General features: G+C 53.3%; 1 protein-coding gene across 16 annotated transcripts in view; it reads left to right on the top strand.

Moving 5' to 3' along the window:
• Atp2b2 (ATPase plasma membrane Ca2+ transporting 2) overlaps positions 1-22,968 on the top strand; it is a 327,223-nt gene extending 304,255 nt beyond the window's left edge. For 6 of the 16 annotated variants that reach the window (XM_076567627.1, XM_076567624.1, XM_076567622.1 and 3 more), the window contains 9 exons: positions 3,668-3,774; positions 4,280-4,471; positions 6,762-6,975; positions 8,267-8,478; positions 8,575-8,682; positions 10,793-10,975; positions 12,549-12,720; positions 16,680-16,734; positions 19,822-22,968. In XM_076567627.1, the coding sequence (XP_076423742.1) occupies positions 3,668-3,774; positions 4,280-4,471; positions 6,762-6,975; positions 8,267-8,478; positions 8,575-8,682; positions 10,793-10,975; positions 12,549-12,720; positions 16,680-16,687 (1,196 nt within the window). In that variant the 3' untranslated portion in view covers positions 16,688-16,734; positions 19,822-22,968. The remainder of the gene's footprint in view (positions 1-3,667; positions 3,775-4,279; positions 4,472-6,761; positions 6,976-8,266; positions 8,479-8,574; positions 8,683-10,792; positions 10,976-12,548; positions 12,721-16,679; positions 16,735-19,821) is intronic. The other 10 variants (XM_076567620.1, XM_076567616.1, XM_076567615.1 and 7 more) reach the window with 3 other exon arrangements.
• The last annotated feature ends 1,252 nt before the right edge of the window (positions 22,969-24,220 follow it).

Here is a 24,220-nt window from a genome sequence, read left to right as displayed (position 1 = left end):
GTTCCACAGGACAGGTTCCACATCACAGGTTCCACAGCACAGGTTCCACAGTACAGGTTTCACAGCACAGGTTCCACAGCACAGGTTCCACAGGATGAGTTCCACAGCACAGGTTCCACAGGACGAGTTCCACAGGACAAGTTCCACAGGATGAGTTCCACAGCACAGGTTCCACAGGACAGGTTCCACAGGACGAGTTCCACAGGATGAGTTCCACAGCACAGGTTCCACAGGATGAGTTCCACAGCACAGGTTCCACAGGACAGGTTCCACAGGACGAGTTCCACAGGATGAGTTCCACAGCACAGGTTCCACAGGATGAGTTCCACAGCACAGGTTCCACAGCACAGGTTCCACAGCACAGGTTCCACAGGACAGTTTCCACAGCACAGGTTCCACAGGATGAGTTCCACAGCACAGGTTCCACAGGACGGGTTCCACAGGATGAGTTCCACAGCACAGGTTCCACAGTACAGGTTCCACAGGATGAGTTCCACAGCCCAGGTTCCACAGGACAGGTTCCACAGCACAGGTTCCACAGCACAGGTTCCACAGGATGAGTTCCACAGCACAGGTTCCACAGGACAGGTTCCACAGGACCGGTTCCACAGGACAGGTTCCACAGGATGAGTTCCACAGCACAGGTTCCACAGGATGAGTTCCACAGCACAGGTTCCACAGGACAGGTTCCACATCACAGGTTCCACAGCACAGGTTCCACAGTACAGGTTTCACAGCACAGGTTCCACAGCACAGGTTCCACAGGATGAGTTCCACAGCCCAGGTTCCACAGGACAGGTTCCACAGGACAGGTTCCACAGGATGAGTTCCACAGCACAGGTTCCACAGGACAGGTTCCACAGGACAAGTTCCACAGGATGAGTTCCACAGCACAGGTTCCACAGGACGAGTTCCACAGGACAAGTTCCACAGGATGAGTTCCACAGCACAGGTTCCACAGGACAGGTTCCACAGGACGAGTTCCACAGGATGAGTTCCACAGCACAGGTTCCACAGGATGAGTTCCACAGCACAGGTTCCACAGGACAGGTTCCACAGGACGAGTTCCACAGGATGAGTTCCACAGCACAGGTTCCACAGGATGAGTTCCACAGCACTGGTTCCACAGCACGGGTTCCACAGGATGGGTTCCACAGCACAGGTTCCACAGCACAGGTTCCACAGGATGAGTTCCACAGCACAGGTTCCACAGGATGGGTTCCACAGCACGGGTTCCACAGGATGAGTTCCACAGCACAGGTTCCACAGGACAGGTTCCACAGCACAGGTTCCACAGGATGAGTTCCACAGCACAGGTTTCACATCACAGGTTCCACAGCACAGGTTCCACAGGACAGGTTCCACAGGATGAGTTCCACAGCACAGGTTCCACAGCACAGGTTCCACAGGATGAGTTCCACAGCACAGGTTTCACATCACAGGTTCCACAGCACAGGTTCCACAGGATGAGTTCCACAGCACAGGTTCCACAGGATAAGTTCCACAGCACTGGTTCCACAGCACGGGTTCCACAGGATGGGTTCCACAGCACAGGTTCCACAGCACAGGTTCCACAGCACAGGTTCCACAGGATGAGTTCCACAGCACAGGTTCCACAGGATGGGTTCCACAGCACGGGTTCCACAGGATGAGTTCCACAGCACAGGTTCCACAGCACAGGTTCCACAGCACAGGTTCCACAGGATGAGTTCCACAGCACAGGTTTCACAGCACAGGTTCCACAGGACAGGTTCCACAGGATGAGTTCCACAGCACAGGTTCCACAGCACAGGTTCCACAGCACGGGTTCCACAGCACAGGTTCCACAGCACAGGTTCCACAGGACAGGCACTAAGCCATATCACTGCACAATGCAAACGTTCTCCTCCAGCCACTGGACTCCTGCTCAGGCTGGAGAGAATGTGAAGGCCAGGGGTGGGGTGGGGACAGGGGGCAGCTCTGTGTTCCAGACAGCACAGGGAACTACGCTGTGCAGAGTCCCTGGTGTCATTTGGGAAAGAACAAGAGGAGACCAAGGGAGATTGACCTTGGCCATCATGGGCCAGGGCACTGTCACCAGGCAGGGGGGCGGGGGGAATACATAGGAAGGCCAAGAAAGGAAGAATGATGTATAGGTATAGGAAGCTCAATCTGCTTTAGGAGAGTGACCTGAAGGCAGAGGGGTCACTGGGATGTTCCAAAGGCAACAGCTGCCATATGATTGGGTGGTGCAATGCAGTATTTGTGGGTAGATGAATCCAAGTAGGTTATGTGTGGATCTGATGTGGAGAGAAACAGCAGGGGATCCCATAGGATGCTCCTGTACAGACCCTGTTCACAGGCCCACACCCCTTACCTGGGTGTCAGGCGTGACAGACCCGGGGAGATGCTAACATTTAACGTAAGACTTCTGAGCCAGGACCTCTGACATTCTAGTAGTCCCATCTGCGACAGACAGCCATTGAGCCAGGACAATGTGGGCCTCAGCTAGAGCCCTGTGGGGTGATGGGCATATGGGGGGCAGGGAAGCCTCAGAAGAGGAAGAACCCAGGGCACCCACCTATGTGTTGGTAGAAACAAGACCATTAGATGCTGGGCGAAGGTAGCACACACCTTTAATCCTAGCACTCAGGAGGCAGAGGCAGGTGGATCTCTAAATTTGAGGCCAGCTTGGTCTACAGAGCGAGTTCCAGGGCAGCCAGGGATACACAGAGAAACCCTGTCTCAAAAAAAAAAAAAAAAAAAAAAAGCAAGACCATTAGAGACCAGAGAGACGAGTGGAGGAGGGTTACCCAGGGGTGAGAGGTACTAGGAACACAGGGGGGGAAGCCTACAGAGAAGAGCGTGGTCCACTGTGGGACCAGCTGCTGAGAGGCCAGCAGAGACAGGATCGAGATATGACCACAGGGAGGCGCCGAGGAACCATGCAGTGTAGGCCCTGGTGAGTTCCTTGCCTTGGAGGAGCCCAGTGCTGGCCAAGGACCCAGGAGAGTCAAAGATTGACCTGCCAGCTTCAGGGATAGGAGTCCAAACAGGCTGAGCCTGGGACAGTGGGATTAGCCGGGATGACTCCCAAGGGACCAGGCACGGAGGCTGGGCTTTGGGTGGGATAGAGCGAATGTTGTCCCAAACCTGGGAACTTGTCTCCTGCCTCCGCAGGCTGCTGCTGTTTGCCTGGCACAGACAGGGCAATGCCTGCACGTGGTCAAGGAGGCCGACAGCCACAGTGATGGCATAAGGGGCTGTGTTCAGTCTGGTTTCCACCAATTATTTCACTGACGATGTGTGCAGAGAGAGATCAAAACCAGTGGGGCAGGATCACTAGCCAAGGGCATGGCCATGGCCTCCCTGTGTGTGACTGGAGTTCCCGGGTAGAAGGTACTGGAAAAGCAGATGCGGGAGTCCCTGAAGGTGCACAGAACTCCTGGGTCTGGGCAGAATAGCTAGGGGATTGTGTTTCTAGGTAGGACGGCCAAGGACTTGGAGAGCAAAGACAGCGCTGGAGGATGGGCAGCCCCAAGGCAACCTGGGCTAATGAGGAGCCTGGTACCTCTGGAGTACTGGGAAGAGCAGTGATGGGAGGGACTGGCTGGACAGACAGGACAGAAGGCCATGCTGAGGCCCAGGGCTGGCCCTGGGGCCCTGAGCACACCCTCTTGCCCCCTAGGCATCATTGACAGCACACACACTGAGCAGCGGCAGGTGGTGGCTGTGACGGGGGATGGGACCAACGACGGACCGGCTCTCAAGAAGGCAGATGTGGGCTTCGCAATGGTAAGAGGAGCTCAGAGAGGGGCTTCCGATCTGATTGGGTCTCCAAGGCGAGGATGGCAGGGCTTGGACTCCACAGCTTCACACCGGCTTGTGGGACTCCGTGTACACACTTCACACTCACCCTCGCCATCCACCTTGTACCCAACCAAAGCTTTTGAGCCCCAGCCTAGCTTCAGAGGGTTTCCTGAAGGGTGCAGGCAGTGCCCTGCTAGGTGCTGGGTGCTTGGAGGTCAAGGAGGAATGCGGCAAGGCCAGGCTTCCTTGGGAAGAAAGTTGGCCTCAGAGGGGTGGCTGTGTGCACATGTGTATATATGTGTAAATGTTTGTATGCATGTACGCATGTATATGCATATACACATGTGCGTTTCTGTGTGGTCTGAATAATCTGGTTCCTTTAGGTCAGGAATGAGGTGCACAGGACTAAGGCTGTGTAAGGTAAGAATGGCCGTATAGAGCCGCTCACCTCCGCGGCTGCCCCACCAGGCTCCCGTCCCTGTCCCCACAGGGTATTGCCGGCACAGATGTGGCGAAGGAGGCCTCGGACATCATCCTGACGGACGACAACTTCAGCAGCATCGTCAAGGCAGTGATGTGGGGCCGTAATGTCTATGATAGCATCTCCAAATTCCTGCAGTTCCAGCTGACTGTCAACGTGGTGGCCGTGATTGTGGCCTTCACGGGTGCCTGCATCACACAGGTGGGTCCCGGGAGCCCCACACCCGAGGCTGGGAAGGGGCGGCCTCCAGGACGTCCTAGGCTGTTGGACACAGCGCTGGGGATGGACACGTGCGGTGTGCCCCACAAGAACAGGACTCCATCATAGTCTTCCATGAAGCCACCAGCCCTCTGCAGTTTAGAAATGAGGCATGGAGAGGTAGTGTGATTCGGGTGGCCCCCGAAATGAGGGGTATGAGACCTCATGCCCATCTGGCCAGCTGCAGCAGCCTGACCCTTGCTCCGGGAGCTGGCAGAAATGTGGGCAGAGGCAGTGCAGGCCCAAGAGACATCAGTTGGCCAGCTGAGGACCCAGATCCAGCCAGGTTCTGTAGGGCCTTCGCTCCAGAGTGGAGTGGATTAGGAGAGGTGGGGTTGGGTGGAGGAGGCAATGGGGTTCCGTCTGTCCGTCTGTCTGTCTAGATCACTGCTACTAGGCCCTCAGCAGGCTGCTCACGGAGGCAGGTGGAGCCAGGTGGAGTGAGTACCATTTCACAGAGGCAGAAACAGACTCAGAGGAGAGAGGGGCCAGACATTCAGCCTGGCTCCTGATATCTCCTGACATTAGAACCAGACTGCATCTCCCAGGAGCTGGCTTTCTGGCCTGGGGAAGGAGAGTGACTTCAGTTCTAAGGGAGTCTCGGAGCGGTGACTACACCCAGTCACCACCTGGGTACACAAGCTCCTACCCATAGGGGAACCCAGAATCCAATGTGCAGCCATCCCCAAAGGCCACGTGGCCACATGGCCCACAGGCTCCCCTTTGCTGTAACCCTCACCACGGTGATGCCACGCAAGCCCTGAGAGCTGGGTTGAGGGTTCCCGTTCTGCTTAAAGGGCCTCTCTCCTGGTCTGTGGGTGAAACGCTCCCTCTAGTGGTACCTTGGAGACATTGCCATGACAGCTTCCCGGAGCCTGGATTGATGCCAGTAAGAAAGCAGATTCAGAGACAAGGATCAGTTGGCCCGAGGTCCCTAACTGAGCAGGGCCAGGCAGGCTTTGGTGAGAAAACCGCACACCTGACCCTGAGGTTCTTGTATCAGATAGCGTGGGAGGGCAGGGGAAAGCCCAGAGCCGCAGCCCTACCGGGCAGGGGTGAGGCAGGAGGAGCAGTAAGGGAAACACAGGGAAGGCAGACAGGCAAGAAGCAGTTAAGCTTTCAGAATGGAAGAGCTTCCTGGAGGGGTGTCCACGGCCACAAGACTCAAGGGTAGAGCCAAAGGCAAGGGGCAGAGGGCTCTGGAGAGAAGGAGGCCGGGTGTGGGAGAGGTTTGTCCCCGACAGGTGACAGGTGTGCACGGGACCAAGAAGGCAGATGTAAAAGGAAGAGAGTGACTAGGAGGCTGGGGCCAAGAGAGACCGGAGGAGGGCATCCCTCAGTGTGCCGGGAAAGTCACAGATGGGGGCTGGAGGGATGGCTCCGGCGGTTAAGAGCACTGGCTGCTCTTCCAGAGGTCCTGAGTTCAATTCCCAGCACCCACATGGCAGTTCACACCTGTCTGTGACTCCAGTTCTAGGGGATCCGATACCATCACACAGACATGCGTGCAGGCAAAACACCAATGTACATAAAATAGAGAAAAAAATTTTAAGTCACATATGACTTTAGGGAAAGGTATGGGGTGAAGACGAGGCCAGCTCTGGCTGCGGTGGGCAAGGCCTGTAGTCGTGACGAGGGAAGGGACCAGCTCCTTCAGTCAGTGTACACTGGGGATGTTCTGTCCAGCCTGGTTTCAGCAAAGTAAATCTGACGATGTCCACACCAGCATGGTTGTGGCGATCGCCTCCGTGTCAGCTTTGGTTTTCTTACTTGACGGACTTCCTATCATGATAGCACATTTCTTTTGGAGTCATAGTTATAAAAACCAATTTAAGAGGGTGAGAAGTAAAGTGGAATTGGTAGCAGAGGTCCAGAACACGATCTCCAGGACAGGAGAGACCTGAGCCCCTGAGACTGAAGGGCTGAGGCGGTGGGGTGCTAAGAGGGAGAGTGGTGGCTTCTGACAGAAGGGGAGTGGGCAAGGGTGTGGCTGAGTCGACCAGAAGTCAGGGAGCTGTGGCCACTGAGCCTGTGGGCCCAGGACAGAGGTGGGCAGTTCATACCGCTCCCCACAGAAGCTTCAAGAACCTGCCACACACATGCTCGGAGGGCTGAAGCTGGGGCAGCCTGCAGCCTGTAGTGGGAACCTGCTGAGACTCTGCAGCATTGCCCATCCTGTGCTGGGACCGTGGTGGCTCACCGTGTGATGGTCCCCTCCCTGCCTCTGTCATAGGACTCCCCCCTCAAGGCCGTGCAGATGCTTTGGGTGAACCTCATCATGGACACATTTGCCTCCCTGGCACTGGCCACGGAGCCGCCCACCGAGACGCTGCTCCTGAGGAAACCTTACGGCCGCAACAAGCCGCTCATCTCCCGGACCATGATGAAGAACATCCTGGGCCACGCCGTTTACCAGCTCACCCTCATCTTCACCCTGCTCTTCGTGGGTGAGCACCCCAGTCCTCGCCCCTCTGTGGCCGGGTCGCCAACTTCTTGGATGCACCATGGCCCGCATCCAACATCTGGCTTTACACATGCCATCCTGTGTACGCCATGGGGAAACTGAGGCATAAGAGGAAAATGTAGATTGCAGCACGCCGGGGTGTCCTGGGCTGGCTGACTTCAAAGCCAATTGTAGTGCTAAGCACACACCATCAGAGGCAGCAGCAGTCAGGACTGATGAAAGTCTTGTTAGCCCCTGAGAGCCAGGCCCTGGGTCAAGCCACCTGGCCCTTCCCTGACCCCTTCCAGCAACTCCTCACCCCAGGAAGATGTCTTCATGGAGACTTTCCTAGGGAGGGACACACAGCCTGCTCAGCTCCCCCAGCCACTCAGAGAGGCTGCACCTTAGTCAGCTTTCCTTCATTGAAATAAAGTCCCTGAGACCATGTGGACTCTCAGTCTAGGAGGTCACATCCAGATGACTCCATTGTTGGGGGCCAGTAACAAGACAGGGGCACACAGTGAAGAAAAATTCCGCACCCCATGGCCAGAAGCGGAGAGGGGTGTGGGCCCAGGTCCTAATGCCCTGAAATCACCCACCAGGCTCCACCTCCTAGAGGCTCACCACCTATGAGAGTCAGGGAATGTGGTAGGGTCTTTGCTCAGTTTGTATCAAGCCCTTGGTTCCATCCTAAGCGCCACAAGCAGGGTGTGGCGGTGCCTGCCTGTGACTCCAGCACTCAGGAAGCAGAGGCAGGAGCATCATAAGTCTAAGGTTATCTTTGGCTACATCACGAGTTCAAGGGCAGTTTGGGCCCCGTGAGACCCTGGTTCCATTACCTCCCCAGAGCACCGTGGTCTGGGCACCAGGTCAAATACCTGGGTCTCCAGGCCGTGGTTGCTTAGGCTATAGTGGCTTACCTCAAGGATTTGTGTCCTTCCAGTACATTTACAACCAACGTCGCTTTGTAGTGCAGGTGGCCATTTATCCTCCAGAGCAGTGGTTCTCAACCTTCCTAATGCTGCGACCATTTTAATACAGTTCCCCCAACCATAACATTATTTTCATTGCTACTTCATAACCGTAATTTTGCTACTGTTATGAATTGTAATGTAAATATCTAGTATGCAGGATATCTGATATCTGACACCTGTGAAAAGGTTGTTTGACCCCCCCCCAAAGAGGTCACGGCCCACAGGTTGAGAACCATTGATCTACAGACAGGATTGGCTCACTGAGCCGTCACCACGGGCCACACCCCATTCCCTGCCTCAGCCTGGCCCCACCCTCTGCAGGTGAGAAGATGTTCCAGATTGACAGTGGGAGGAACGCGCCGCTGCACTCACCACCCTCAGAGCACTACACCATCATCTTCAACACCTTCGTCATGATGCAGCTTTTCAACGAGATCAACGCCCGCAAGATCCACGGCGAGCGCAACGTCTTCGACGGAATCTTCCGGAACCCTATCTTCTGCACCATCGTCCTGGGCACGTTTGCCATCCAGGTACCCAGCCCCCACCTAACCTGGGCTGGGCAAGGCGGGGGCTCCCCAGCCCTCCGTGCCATCTCCGTGTCTGTCCCTCCGATCTCTGACCTGCAGATAGTGATCGTGCAGTTTGGCGGGAAGCCCTTCAGTTGTTCCCCGCTCCAGCTGGACCAGTGGATGTGGTGCATCTTCATCGGCCTGGGAGAGCTGGTCTGGGGCCAGGTCGGTGTGTGGGGACGGGGGTAGGGCAGGTGGACAGAGGGGGCCTTGAAAGCAAGGGGAGAGGAAGAGCACCAGGACTGGTCTTGGCTGTGACATGTCCATACCAGGGAAAGCCATCCCCAACACAGAGCATCATAGCAAGTTGGTCCAAGGCTCCAAATGCAGGCCACGTGGGTACCAGCACTCTGATTTTGACCTTTTATCTGTGTCTCGCTGCTGCTGGTGTTTTCTTTTTTAAATTGTAGCAGTTTTCTTTAACATAAATAGATGTCCAAAGGCAATGCTGTATTACTGGCATGACTTGCCATAAACCAAAGCTTATGAAAAATGTAATATAAGAAGCATGATGCTAAGGCACCAAGGCTGCCTCAGTGCTTGGGCCTGCCACAGCTCAGAACCTGAAGCCAACATGCCAAAAAGGGGGATCATCTAGTGGTATCCTAAGGGTAGTGACCTGATGGCACTGAGCAGGGACGTGTCCTGCCATGTTACAGTGTGACTTGGGGTAGCCCTGTGGCTATCTGAGCATCTCCTAAGTTGAAGGTCCTCTCTCATGGCCACTCCATCTCTGACCCTAGAACATTCTTCCACCTGGTTCATTCTATCTGCCCAAGTTCTAGGCATACACACACATGTGCATGCACATACATGTATACACACACCATCACACTGCTGATAGCTTGAGTCTCAGTCTCCTGACCCAGGACACTACATAGGAGAAGTGTCTTTGTCCGTAAACTGAGATAAAAGGACTTTATTCCCAAGGTGCCCAGACATCCAGGCAGTGGACTCATCATAGGCCTAAGATGATTTTCTTCTTCAAGTTTTCTCTAGGCTAGAGTAAGAAACCACAGCGGTGAGCCAGATATGGTAGCACACATTTGTAATCCTAGCACTCAGGAGGTTGAGGCAGGAGGATTGCATATTTGAAGGCAATATGGACTGCATATCCAGACCCCATCACAAAGAATCAAAACAAAAGGAGGAGAAGGTGGTGATACAGTGGCGGCTTGTGTTGTGGCTCATGCCTGTAATCCCAGCACTCGGGAGGTTGAGGTAGATGATCTCCACTGGTTCGATGCCAGCTTGGTCTACATAGTAAAACCCTGTCTCAAAAACCCAGAGAGACAGAGAGTATAAAGGGAACCACTTCCCAGCCTTTTGGCTAAGACTAAGTATAGAAATTACAGTGGCCAATGTTAACTCAAAGATAAAGTTCAGATCCATCCAAAATGGCCTGTGGCACATCTTTGGAGCATTAAGAACTAAGTTTGGGCCAGGCGGTGGTGGCGCACGCCTTTAATCCCAGCATTCGGAAGGCAGAGGCAGGCAGATCTCTGTGAGTTCGAGGCCAGCCTGGTCTACAGAGTGAGTTCCAGGACAGCCAGGGCTACACAGAAACCCTGCCTCTAAAAACAAACAACAAAAACCTACTAAATTTGATTAGGACCCTCCCCCTATTTCCTGGGCACCTGGAGGCCTGCATCCTGAGGGGTCCCTCAACATCTAGGGGAATAAACTCGTGAGCACTAAGGCTGATGCCAGTAGCCAGCACTGCCCCTGAACTTCCAGAGAGCCTGAGCGAGTAGTGGTCCAGCCTTACCTGCCCTCACAGGTGTAAGGGCCTCTGATGTCTGACTCTCAGGCCTCAGCCTTTGGGGAAAATAAGAATGAGTGTGTGTCCCCCAACACACACACATCCTGCCTTCAGGTCCAGGACACCTTGTGCTCACTGAAGGACATCCACAGAAGTGTCTCCTCTACAGCACGTACATAGTACCTGCCTGGGCCCTCACAACTCCTAAGCTACCAATAGGAGTCCAGAGCTCAGCAGGGGAACTTGACTTGCCTTGTGTCACATGACCCAGCTATTCCTGGGGTACTCTGAGTCACAGTGGCCAGTTCCTCAAGGCCAACTTGTTCCATTCTGTCCAACAAGTGGAGTATAAAGGCCATTAATAAGAAACAATAAAGTTAGAATGGGAGGCAGGTTAAAAAGGGAGCTTATCGTGTGACTGGGGAACAGGTAAGCAGAAAAGGATGGATTGGGACTCAGGGACCGGGAAGAGAGTCCTCAGTCCTGACCCTTTGCTGGGTACATCCCTTGCAGGTCATTGCCACCATCCCTACCAGCAGACTGAAGTTTCTGAAGGAGGCGGGGCGGCTCACACAGAAGGAGGAGATTCCTGAGGAGGAGTTAAATGAGGACGTGGAGGAAATAGACCACGCAGAGCGGGAGCTTCGCCGTGGCCAGATCCTGTGGTTCCGGGGCCTGAATCGGATCCAGACACAGGTGCGGGGAACTCCTAGGGCTGGGCCAGACTTGAGGGTGTGGCCAGTGTGTCCCATTGCCCCCTCACACTCTGATGTGAGGGAGGGTGGCCACAGGAGCCATGTCCGTCATGTGGCCTCAGAAGAGTCCTCACTATCCCTCCAGCCATGAGTGCACGCACACACATCACTTCTGCTATACAAGCAGGGTGCAACCTGAGGAAGAGATCATTGCCTTCTTAGACTAGCCAGGGGTTGACACGAGTCTCACCCACCATGGTTTTCTAGAGGGAGCCCCTGAGAGAATGGGGGTGGCTATGAGGGCTGAGGTGAGTGGGGGTTCTATTGTGGCTGGGTGGCAACCAGGAGGGGCAGACAATACTGGAGGGAAACTGCCAGCCAGGGACCTTTACAGACATGCCCACACCCTCTGCCTCTGTGAGGGTCTTTAAGCACTGCCCTCGACCCCACCTAGATGTGGAACAAAGATAAAAATCCCCATATACAGAGGTATACATGCAAGCCAAGCTTACACATGGGAACATATGAGCACAGGGCCTGCCCAGCCAGAAGCAGGCTTCTGCCTCAGAACAAAAGCTACGTGGCCACTGTGTGGTACATGATGGTGCAGGAAGGCCACACACATGCACATTCCATGTTCTCCCAAAGCCCCCCGTGCCTGGAGCAGGTGTAGTTTATGAATGTGCTGTGGGAAACCAAGAAAGAGATCTCTTGCCCAGAAAGACATCACCCTCTGATCCCTCACCCGAGCAATCCGGGCAAGTGATGCGTGGACCAATCACTGTTTCCATGGACTTCAGCAAACAGTTCTACTGAGGTGCCTTACACCGTGTGGAGACTCGTTAGACCCTGCAGCCCCTGCACTGCCCACCTGGCATTTAGGGGAGTGGGTTTTAGACTCACAACTGCCTCACACAGGCCCGGGCTCTCCTGCTGTGACCAGGACCGGGGCAGCCCCTATTTCCTGGGAGGCTTACAGTAGGTGGCACTGCCTCACAGGCCTCACACCTCAGGAGCAAGAGGGGACTACAGTCCCCTGATGGTTATAGTCCTGAGTGGGTGTGAGTCACTCTAGTCTGCCTTCCCGGAACTCTGTGGTGGGCTTGGTACTATGCCTCTTACACCTCTGCCGGCTGGCTGGCATTGCCCTTCCTTAAGAAGAAGAAGAAACAGGACTTTCCCAAGGTCACCTAGCTAATAAATCAGGAGAGCGAGACCTCGGCCCAAGGTCTCACTCCATCGCTCTGGCTCTATGCCCAAAGCCGCTCTTCCGATCCGCCCCAGCCCCTGAGCCACTACTGAGGGAAGAGGCCACACCCCGCTCCCCCTCCCTCCCTCCCACCCTTGCTTGGGACAAACCCCCCACCCCACCCCGGGGGCCTACAGATGGGCCCGGCGCTGAGCAGACGTCTTTCCGAGCCTCGGAGTGTGTCTGGTATTTCCGTTTTAAGTGGTGTCGTCCTTGTCGCCGTGGCTGCGGCTGTTGTGTGAACGTTGCGCGCGCCCGTCAGTTGTGCAGCTGTGGTGTTCGTTTCTTCTCGCCGCAACTTGTCTCGTTCTCTCCTCCGTTGCAGATTGAAGTAGTCAATACTTTCAAGAGCGGGGCCTCCTTCCAGGGGGCCCTGCGGAGACAGTCCTCCGTCACCAGCCAGAGCCAGGACGTAGCCAGTCTCTCTAGCCCTAGTCGCGTGTCGTTATCCAATGCTCTTTCCTCTCCGACCAGCCTTCCTCCTGCTGCAGCTGGGCGTGAGTGTGACTCCTTACCGCCTCCGCTGGCGCCACCAATGCCAGCTCCTGGGCGGGCAGGCGGGCCGGGGCCGGGAATCCAGAGGACATGGGGGGACAGGGGTCACTGTGAGGCCCAGGGGCTGAAGGGCCACAGCCACTGAAGACAGTTTCGTTGGTCAAGAGTTCTCAGGCAGTCGTGGGGTTTAGTTGGGTGTCGAGGACTGTAACTAGCAGTGGGCCGTTAGGGTTAAAAGCAGTCAACAGGTCTGAGTCTGTCAAAGGGTCACAACGTAGTCAAGAAGGTTCTGGAACTCGAGGGTCCCAGTCCCCCTCAGCACCCGAGGCCAGAAGGTACCAGTCACCAAGAGAGGCACAGAGCACCCCTCACTCGGGTGTCTTACCTGGTCAGGAAACAGTCAGAGTGCTCTGACTGAGAGGTCTTGCAGTCAGTCAAAGGGTTAATGTGGGTCAAGTGTCAAAGCCTCTCAGGGGTCACAGTCACGGTGGGGACTCAGCACAGGAGGGACCATGAGCCACGCAATCGCCGCAGGTCAAATGTCACAGACAGGAATGACAGACCACCAAGGAAACCACAGCGCTTCGGGATCACCATGTCCCTCCCTTGGCCACTGAGCACACCAGCTGCCTGACCAGCCCTTCCCCCACAGTGTGGGGAGCATGCTGAAGTCCTGGTCCCTTCCTGAAAGAGACAAGGCTCCTGTTCCATCCATCTGATCTCAAGTAGAAAATGGTGGGGCACATATATCCTACCAGGGCACCGGCTAGTCCCAAAAGAGCTAGTCTACCCCGATCGTTTTCTTCTTACTAAGGGACTCTGACCTCCTCTTCATTTCCCTTCTGCCCAGCACATCTGCCCATACCACCACTTCTGACCTAGGGCTCCTCATCTCTGGCTTTGTATAGATCTTTGCTGGACCTCTCCAGGGCCTCAAGTACCTCCATTCAAACCTTCCCAAAGTACACGAACCATCAATTCTGGCTTTTTTTTTTTTTTTTTTTTTTTTTTTTGGTTTGGTTTTTTTCAAGACAGGGTTTTGGTGCCTGTCTTGGATCTTGCTCTGTAGCCCAGGCTGGCCTCGAACTCACAGAGATCTGCTTGGCTCTGCCTCCTGAGTGCTGGGATTAAAGGCATGCACCACCACCACCCAGCCAATTTCAGCCTTTTAACATAGATGCAACCTGTGTGCTGCCCCAGCCAGCCTTTAGGTTTCTTGATGAGAAACAGACTCCAGCTCTTGATGCATTAGAAAGGGCTCCACCCCTATCCCAAACAAGAACAACCAGCCTCACACACCCCTGCCCCTCAGCAGGGAGAATCTGTGTACAGGCCCGGGGTTCTTCCGCTGGAGCCCTTCGGCAGGAGGTACAGATCATTGGGAGCCTGTTGATAGTCCATGCTGGTGTCCCATGGTGCTGCCCTCCCTGGTGTACAGGATGACAAGGAGGCTGAATGGTGTTCTCTCATTGGCACAAAATGAGCCCAGCTGAGGCAGAGGCACATGTGAGCAGATGGTGTCTGAATCACTGACAAATCGTGGCCAGGTTTTCCCTTCAGAGCAAACAGCCATCCTCGCCTTTGTGAGTGATCCATGCTCATCTGGCCTTTCTTTCCTCCCTGTCCCATCAACCCAACTCTGGTCTTGCTTGGCACCTCCCATCTTGAAGTATAGTCACCAAGTGTCCCTATGGAGATAGCCCTGTTGGTGACTCCTGTGTTGCCCTGAGTTCTAACTACTAGGATTCTGGCTCCAGGGCATAAGCGCAATTCCTTTTTTTTTTTTTTTTCTTTGTTTGTTTGTTTTTGCTTCTTTGTTTTTCGAGACAGGGTTTCACTGTGTAGCCCTGACTGTCCTACAACTCAACTCTGTAGCCCAGGCTGGCCCGGAACTCACAGAGAGCTTCCTGCCCCTGCCTCCTGAGTGCTGGGATTAAAGGTGTGTACCTCCACTGCCCGGCCAACAAGCTCAATGCTTTATTCATCCTGGTTCACCTCTTAAGTATAGCACATTACCCTAACCACAACAGAGATCACGTGGCATTCCCAAGCACCCATGCATCCTTGAAGGTCATCCTCGAGTCAGCCCCTCAGCTTAGCACTCATATTCTAGAACAAAAAGCTCTCCTCTCTTCTCGGCAGCCTTCTCTGCCTTCCCTCTGCACCACCATAAAGCCATCAAGGAGGCTGTTCCTGACACATTGCTGCAGACAGGCATGCCAGTGTGCCCCCATTCTCTTCTTGCTTCCAGACGGACCAATCCTTCCCGAGTTCGATGTGACCCTAACTTTGGAGCAGTCATGGGAAGAAAGACTAGCTGGGGTTGTACCAAAACACTCATCTACCATCCTGGCCCATGAACCTCCATTCCCTCTCAGGGCCGAGAGAGAGACCAAAAGCAAACTCCCTCACCCAGCCTCCACCACAGTCTCCCACTTGTTCCCTCGGCTCTAAATTCCAATTTGTAATTCCTAGTCTCTTTGGGCCCTTCGTTGGATGTGAGGTCTCAGAAACAACCTGACCGTCCCTAAGCAGGGTGCACTGGCTCTTAGGAGGATGGCCACCAGTTTAAAGATGCTTTTGGATCACCAAGATCACAACTGGGATGTCAAGTAGACAGCCCCTTGTCCTGTAGACAGCCCCTTGTCCTCTGCTTGGGGAATTTCCATAACATCACCTCTTCTGCTCTCCTGGGACTCTGAGGATCCTCTAGATACTACACATGGTCCTTTTAGGGGTCCAAATGCTTTCTTCCCATAGGAAGGTATGACAGGCAGACAGAAAGGGCGGGGGAACTGGGCCATCAGACTTTCTGCAGGATTTCCCCAGCAGAGGACTGGCCGCGTGCCTGCTGGAGCAAATACCTGGAGTCTGTGTGCCCCAAAGGGAGACAGATTTCTTTCCTTGACGTCATTAAGAGTAGATCACAAAGAGCTAGGATGGGGAAGCTTCTATTGGGGGACTCACTGTGCACCCCTCCACAGCACAGCTGTTAGATGGCCCCAGGCAGACACTACACATGGGGAGACATGGTCAGTTGAGGACGGAACCAGAGCACTCAGGAAAGAACCCAGGGGAATTGCAAGCTTTTCTCATCCTGACTCAAGATTGAACTTGGTCCACCCCACTCCCAGAGGTTCAAGGACACACCACTAATGCCTTACACTTGAGCCCTGCCCAACCGTTCCGCTTCTTTTGCTTCACGTCCATCTTACTGTGAGGAGAGTTTCCCAGGGTAGCCAGAGACACTACTTGGCCAAGACCACACAGCAAGGGGAACAGCAGGAGTGTGTTCTGAACCTCCTCACGCTCCACCCGACACCACTTTCCAAAGAGGCTTGACTCCGGAGCACAGAGGGCGGCCTTAGATCTGGGAGCCAGTGCTGGTACCCGCAGCCTTCCAGAGGAGAGGGAGCACCCTTTCCATCAGTGTGGAGAGCAGGGAGGGTATACCCACTGCTGTCCCTCTAGCTCACAGAGACACAGAAGCAGTGCCTCCACTGGTCATCCAACATGGCGCCAGGCTCATTCACCCAGGTCAGCCTCCCCTTCTCACCCCTCGGGTCCCTCACCCATCTCAAGCCATCTCTGTCCTTAGCAAGTCTGAAGGGGCTCCACATTGAACACTTCAGCCTCACTATGCCAGGGGCAAGACTCTACACACACACACACACACACACACACACACACACACACACACACACGCATGCACGCACGCACGCACGCACGCACACAGTCCCAAGTGCCCCCATGTCCCCTTTAGACTTGGGTTTCGAGAACTGCCACCGTGCGGCATTTGTGGTGAGGAGCAATGAGGACTTGGCAAAGAGGAAAGCTGGGTTTCTCCTTAGCATTCTGGTAACTGATTTGGTGCAAGCTTGGGTTGGCAAGGAATTGGCTTGCTTCTGGGGGGACCCTAGAGCTCTCCACTGTCTGAATATTCCATGTCTTTGTTTCCTAGAGGGCTAGAGAACACTGGACACAGAGTTCAGCAAGAGAGAGTGAAATTAAAAGAGGTTGTGAGTCTTTAACCTTGAGCCTGAAATGAATGTGAAGCAATGCCAGACTCTTGGCTTCCTTGAAGCCGGGTAAACATTCGAGTATGCGGAGCCCACCTCAGAACAAGGCTTCTGCCTCCCCAGAGACCCCAGTGGTCAAGAGCTCCAGGTCCCTCAGGCTGTTGAAAGCAAACATCCATAATCCCACCCACTGGCCCCGCCTTGTTCCCTGCCCCCACATTCCCATGAGTCCATGAGTCTTCTGTCCTGAAACCCCTCTTGAGAGCAGGCAGGCAGGGGAGATGGAAGAGATTTTTGCTTTTGCTTTTGTTTTTTCTTCCCCTATTTTTTTTTTCCATTTCAGCTGCAGAGAGAACCGAAGTGGAGTCTTGAGATGGCCATGTTGGGGTGTCCCGAAAAGTCTTGTCCCCACAGTCCTGTCCAGAGCAGTTCATTCTCTCTGTTGTCTCCATGCCAGGGGGAGGGTGGAGGGGCCTCATCTCATTGTGTGTTGTCCCCTCTACGTTGTCAGTCACATGACAAGGACCTGCCACTGTCCCCTGACTCCCTTCATATACTAGGCATTCCAGCCAGCCAGCGTCTTATGGCAAGTCAGCCTCAGAAGGCAGTGCACCAGCTGGACAGATCCCGGGATGGGACATTTGCACTCCCGTTTTGCAGATGAGGAAGCCAGCAGCTGAGTTTTGCCTAGTGTTTGTTTGCCTAGCATACAGAAGGTCCTGGACTAGATCCTTAGTTCCTAAGAAAGCCAGTCAAGAAGTGGAGGTGAAGAGAGTCAGAAGTTCAAGGTCACCCCTGAGGGCAGCCTGGGTCTTATGAGACGTTTTCTTAAAGCAAACAACAAAGAAAGAAAAGATGAGCAAACTAAGGCTATGCCATTGTTGTTGTTATTATTATTATTATTATTATTATTATTATTATTATTATTATTATTATTTTCAAGGGCGCAATGGCTTGCTTATCAGATCGTAAAATTAAAAAATCTGGGCTGAAGAGATGGCTCAGTGGTTAAGAGCACTGACTGCTCTTTCAGAGGACCTGGGTTCAAGTCCCAGCATCCATGTGGCAGCTCACAACTGTCTGTAACTCCAAGATCTGACACCCTCACACAGTCATACATGCAGCAAAACACCAATGCAAATAAGATATAAATAAAAAAAATTTTAAAAATCTACAGAAGCTGTATAGGGAATCCAGAGACAAAGACAGTTCAGAGTATCATAGACCACCAGTCCTCAGCTGGCCTGGCTGCACTGGCTCCGGCTTGACAGCTTGCCTGGATTGCAGCAAGCAGAGTTCTCAGGGGTCGCTAGTGTGTATGGAGGAGACAGGCAGAGCGCTCTGCAGAAAGCAGGCAGAGGTTGCAGCTAGGAGAAGGCTGATAGCGAAGGAGGAGAGGTACTGGGAAGGAAGAGTCGGACAGCAGGGCCCAACTGGGCAGCTGACCATTGCCAAGGTGAATTCTCATCGCTGCAGTCTGACTTAGCTGTGAAGCAGAAAGTCATCCCTCGGCTGTGACAGACTCGGCAGCCAGAGCCATCTAGAAGTTTCTTCTGGGAACAGGGATCTCCCTAACCATGGCCCACAGAGGAGCTCCCTGGTTTAACTGAGCTCTGATCTGTGACTCCAAACACCTCCCCCACGAATGTCTCTGGCAGGCCTCCCGCCCCCATGGCCAAGGTCATGTGACCCTCAGCTGTCAGTGGCCTTGGGCCATCTTGTGTTTTCTCCTTTGCCCTACTCTGAGCCAACATGGGGAAGAGAGCAAGAGACATCTTTATTCCAAGTCCCATAGTCCCTTGTGACACGAGACATGTTCCTGTCCCTCTGCACCCTGTAAGGCAGTTTGGAACACAACCAGATAGGTGGTGTGTGTGGCTCTCTACAGCCAAGGAATGAGGAATGGCCAAGCCAGGACTTCCACCTGGCCCTGCGTAATCCAAAGCCGGCGTTCTTTTCCCGGGCCTTGGAGACCAGAGGCCAGGCTCCTCCCATTCTTCAGAGGAGAGGAGAGAGGCCTGAGGACCTGAATGAAGTTCCTGGCGTCCTCACTCCAGTGCAGTGCCAAACCTCTCTACCCTACCCCACTCCCCAAAACCCAAAGGGGGTCTGGGGGCTGGCTGTGCACTTCTGGCCTGTGTCTTTTGGTTTGGGGGTTTTGTTTTTTCTTTTTCTTTTTCTCTTCTTTTTGGTTTTGTGTTTCCAGAACACAAACAAAGCAATAAACCCCAAACCCCAGGAAACAAGGGAGCCCTTAGCGAGCCGCAATGGCTGGCCGGGGCTTTGAGCCCATACTCGAGTGTTTACCTCCCAAATGCATGAAGGAAAGAGGCGCTGGGCACAAACAACTTTGTTCACATTGCGCAGGCTTCCAAGTGTAGCTGTGTGTCGGTGTGTGCGTGTGGCCCCTGACCCCTGTGGCATGCCTCCCTGCCCCCCGTGTCCTGTGTGCGGCTCCTCTGTGCCTCCTGGCTGCTGCAGCCCTGCACCTCAGGAAGCCTTCCCTGGCTTGGCTTTGCTCTGCTGCCTCGGCTTGATGTCCCCTTCTCTGTTCGGCCCTCGTGTGTCCTCTCATCCCACCTCATCCCACCGTCTCTCCTTCCTGTGCCTTTCGCTGTGTGACCTGTAACCTGTTCCATGTGGTTTGGTTTCTTAACTGTGTGTGGTTTTTGAAGACTGACTTTCTTAACAAATAGATTCTCCTCTTTCCTACTTCCCCCCAACCCCCAACCCCCACCCCCACCCCCTGCATGGTCAAACTCTGCTGTGACATTAACAAGGCTCAGTCTCTCACTAGGTCGAGTGCCCTTCGGAGTGGACCATGCTCCCGTTTACAACCTGCCCAAGCATCTCTGTGATGGTGCTTACAGTCCCCACTAATACCCTAGTTCTGACCCAAACCAAAGCCACTTAAAAACCAACTCATGGATGCATCCCCCAAGCCCTCTGCCATCCGTCCACATCGATGCTCATAATACCAGCGACTGTGGATCCCAGCCGCCTGCGTGCCCTCCCCTCCCCCAGCCCTCCTCCAAGTCCCTCGAAGGGCCCAGCCGTCTCCTGACCCTTGCGTTTCCCTTGCAGATCCGCGTCGTGAAGGCGTTCCGTAGCTCTCTCTATGAAGGGTTAGAAAAACCCGAGTCTCGAACCTCCATCCATAACTTCATGGCTCATCCTGAATTCCGGATCGAAGATTCCCAGCCTCACATCCCCCTCATCGATGACACCGACCTGGAAGAAGATGCCGCGCTCAAGCAGAACTCGAGCCCGCCGTCCTCGCTCAACAAGAACAACAGCGCCATCGACAGTGGGATCAACCTGACGACCGACACGAGCAAATCAGCTACCTCTTCAAGTCCAGGGAGCCCCATCCACAGCCTGGAGACGTCGCTTTAGCTGAGGCCCCTGTCGCCTGGCCACCCTCATGGACCCGCCGCCACCCGCCTCCGGGCGCACACCCTTCCAGGCACCGACTCCAAGGAGCGCTCGGTGGAACCCACACAGCAGAAAGAGAACCCGTTTCCACCCACAGACCCTTTCTCTGGCTGCCATGCTGTTTGAACTCTTTTTCACTCCTAGGTCATGGGCAGGGTTGCCCTGGCGTCATCTGGAGCAGAGAGTGGCGTGGGTTTGGTTTTGTTTTTGTTTTTCAAAAAAAAAAAAAAAAATTAATTAATTTAAAAAAAAAAAAAAAGAGCCCTTCCAGGCTCCAGCCCAGACACGGACCAGCCATGCACCCGCCGGCCACTGCGTCCCCAGCATGAATGTACCTGGACACTTTCAGTCCCCTCTCTCGTTTGATTCCTGGAGGGTTGGGGAGGGGAGATTTTTGTTTGTTTTCTTAGGCGGGAACTGCAAACAGGAACTGCAAACAGACTGCTGTTCATTCAGGTCACTGGTCTATGAGGTTTCAAATGCTTGCCCAGCATGGTCTCAGATGTCTAGATTAATTTAATAACTTTTTGAAATCACAGAGTAGGTTTGCACCAATGGAACCCAAGAACTCCACAGACACTCATGAGGTTATATCCGTTTCTTTGTATCTATATCAACGTATACTTCTTGGAGACTGTATACGTGTATATAGATAGGTAGATATTATATATATACATATATATACATGGATATATAAAGTTCCTTTGCCGGCATGTTGCCTTGTTTCTGCTTAAATTGCTCTATTTTAACTTATGTCCTAAAAGAAGAATGTAATTTGTTTACAAACCTGTAGATAATGTCTTTGGATATTTGTGTGGTTTAAGGACACTGGTGGCTAAGATGCTTATGAACAGCTCGGCCCAACAGACACATCCCCTGGATTGCATCCTTGAAGTTTTACAATAGCCATGCTCTGATTTCTGCCTGCTTTTTCTGTTTCAATGACGTCACTACTGTGGGAAGCTCAGGCAGAAGGCCAACGGCTCCCAGGGGTCCATCCTGAGGAGCTAAGCAACGCGCTCCACCGTAGACAAGGGAGAAGAGGAGAGACGGCTTCCCGGGTCCGCAAGGCAACTGACCGTCCAGGTCCCATGACGCCAGCGTCTGTAGCGCACCGGTAGAAGGCTTTTCTCTCAATGAAACTCGCTTGAGTTTACAGAGAGCATTTCAGAACCGAGTTGTCTTTGGCACTGTCTGTGACTCGAGGTAGTGTTCGGATATGACAAATGCTATTGTGTTGATTTTTTTTTAGTTAGTAATTTAGATGTTTCTTTCCTTATACATGGCGGCATAGGCACTGCCGACATATTGGATGAGGGTCGGTACGGCTTGCTGCTTTCGTTTTTTCTTTTTGAAGAAGAATAGCCTTTTTTCTCTGCACTATTTAGATCCGAATGAACCTTATGATGTGTACATTGAGATGTATTCAGTGTGATTTTTAAACCAAATTGTCTTCCTGTAGTCACAATATATACTGTAGCCTTTTAACAGCAAGTCCTGCTTCCCCAGACAGAAAGCCATTCTGAGATCTTCCCATATCACAGGTGAGAAAAGGTGGCTATTCCCTCCCACAACAATAACAGCACTAGTAGTCCCACTTAATAAGAGCTTGTCTGTCGGCCTCTTAACTGCTAAGCACTTTGTGGGTCTCAGCTTTTTTTCATAAAAGAACTTTTGTATTTAATACAAAGTTGGCTTTGAGACTTTTCAGCATACAATCTTTTTCCATAAACTTGTACAGTGCAAAAGACATTTTGAATACCATGATCGATGATGTCCCGTGCTTCGAGGAGAACCAAACACTTTCCGCCTCACTTGTGAACGCCATCCTTCGCTCCCCCCCCCCCTTCCCACAATTGCTCCTCGCTCCTCAGCCTGGCCCCCAGCCCTCCTCCAGGCCCAGAGACCTCTTCACTAAACAAGATGACAGCCACTTGGGAAAAGAGCCATAGTCAGCTGGGAGGGCCCACGTCTGGATGGCTGTGGAAAAACTCGAGTTTTGGTTTGGGGTTCCAAGTCCGCCCATCCCACCTGGCCTCAATCTTTCTGTAAGGAAGAGTATCTCGAAGGAACCTGAATGTATCCAGGAGAGAGAGCTGCCTCTCTGGCTGTGGTGGACCAGCCCTAGATGTGCTGACAGACACCATCAGAGCCAGCCCACAGCACCCCTCCAAGGAGGGAAAGGAAACCTGGGGCAGCCTTGGAACAGCATAGGTTTTTGGTTTGGAGTTTGTTGTTGTTGTTGTTGTTGCTGTTTGGTTGGTTTGGGGTTTTTTTGGGGGGGATTCCTTTGTCACATTTTTCATCCTGCCCTCCATTCAGTCATGCATCTATGATCTCATTCCATGCCACCAGGGTTGTGCTTACAAACCAGGGTCCTTGGGCTTTGGAACCAGGCCTCAAGGGCAAACAGGAAGAGGTTCTCAGAACCAGTTTCTTGGGCAGGGAGCAGAGGAGACTAGCAAGGAGGCCAGACATTAGCATTGGCTTCCCGGTGTCAGGAATGAGGGACAGTCCTATGCCCCAACCCCTTACCCTCACACATTCACACTCATCAACACACACACGCACACGCACATGCACACACCTACACAGGAGATGGTTGGTTTGTCAGAACTCACTGTAGTACACAAAGCTTGCACTTCCGCGTCCTATATCTAGCAGCATGGGGTACGTTTGGCAGTTCACCCCACTAGGGGGTCAATAATTTATGACCATTCATCTGTTTTTATGAATTTTTTTATCTAGACAATAATTGTAAATAAAGAATTCACCGTCTCTGCTCATTTACTACTATGCAATGGTTATGCTTTCCATGGCTGACTCTTCTGACTTACACAGGTGTTTCTGGTGTGTCTATGGTATTTAAAAGAAGAAATCAAGCAGAACATAGGAAACCTCTTCTTTTCTAGTGTTGGACCTGCCCCCTTCTTTCCTGTCCTGTGTAAGTGCATCAACGCCCACCCCCTTGGATAGGTGAGGGCCCAGCGGAGAGCCTGCATGATGGCTCTGGATACTTCAGAGTCGTCTATCTGGGGAGGAGGGCAGGAAGGCTCAACTTGCTGCTGCTCACAGCTTTCCAGGGTTCAGGAGCAGCCTCCATCTCTCCACCCTCCCCCCACATAGCACAGAGCTGACTGGAGGGAGGTGCCCTGCTTCGGAAAGTGGATATGGCACTGACCACTCCCAAGCCAGAACCCACCCTATCCTGGGTCCTCTGGCTAATAAAGAGCCACTATGTCCCCGTGCCTGTTGAAAAGCCACCCATTGCCACCTCCTGGTGTCTTATATAGACTTAAGCCCAATTCTGGAATTTCTCTTCCATCCCCCCATCTGCTGTCCCCTCTGGCACCAGCCACATGTTTTAATTATTGTCCCTCACAAATGTCTTAGTATGTAGCAGGAGGTGAGTCCCCATCCCTCTGCACACTATTTCCCCCTGTATCTGTCCTTCTGAAGAAATGTTAAAATTCTACCAGCCTCTCTTCCTGCCCTGCTCTGCCCTGCTCTTACCTCTCACCCTGGCCCCTGTCGCTCTGGGAGCCACCCCACCCCCACTGAAATCGCTATCCACTCAGAGCCTCTGCATGCAGAATGTCCTGTCCGGACAGACAAAGCAGCATCCTGAGTTCTGGGAAGCCGTCGACTTACCTGTCCCCTAAGCTCTAGAATTGTCGGAGAGGCCACCAAGCCCCACCCGACAAACCACCTCCTGTGGTTATGCCAGGGCAGGTCCCCATGTGCCCCTTGTCTGGACAGGAAAGAAGGACCTCTCTCAGACCCAGTACTAAAAGAACATTCAGCCTCATCAGAACCACTCTGCATGGAGACACTTCCTGACTGCCTTTTCTAAACTGGCCTTTGGTTATTTTATTTGGGTTACTGGGGGGAGGTCACCTCTTATTAATACAAACATACCTTGCCTGGATGTCTTGACACTCCTGGTCCCCTCCCTGCTTGCTGCAGCTATAGGAGGCCGCCAACTGAACCACACACTGACAAGCCTTCCAACCAACTCTTCCCTGTTCTAGTATCTGAAGCCCCACGC

Source organism: Peromyscus maniculatus, chromosome 3 (genome assembly GCF_049852395.1).
Source record: "Peromyscus maniculatus bairdii isolate BWxNUB_F1_BW_parent chromosome 3, HU_Pman_BW_mat_3.1, whole genome shotgun sequence".
Classification (NCBI taxonomy): Eukaryota; Metazoa; Chordata; class Mammalia; order Rodentia; family Cricetidae; genus Peromyscus; species Peromyscus maniculatus.
This window is presented reverse-complemented; position numbering and strand designations above follow the sequence as displayed.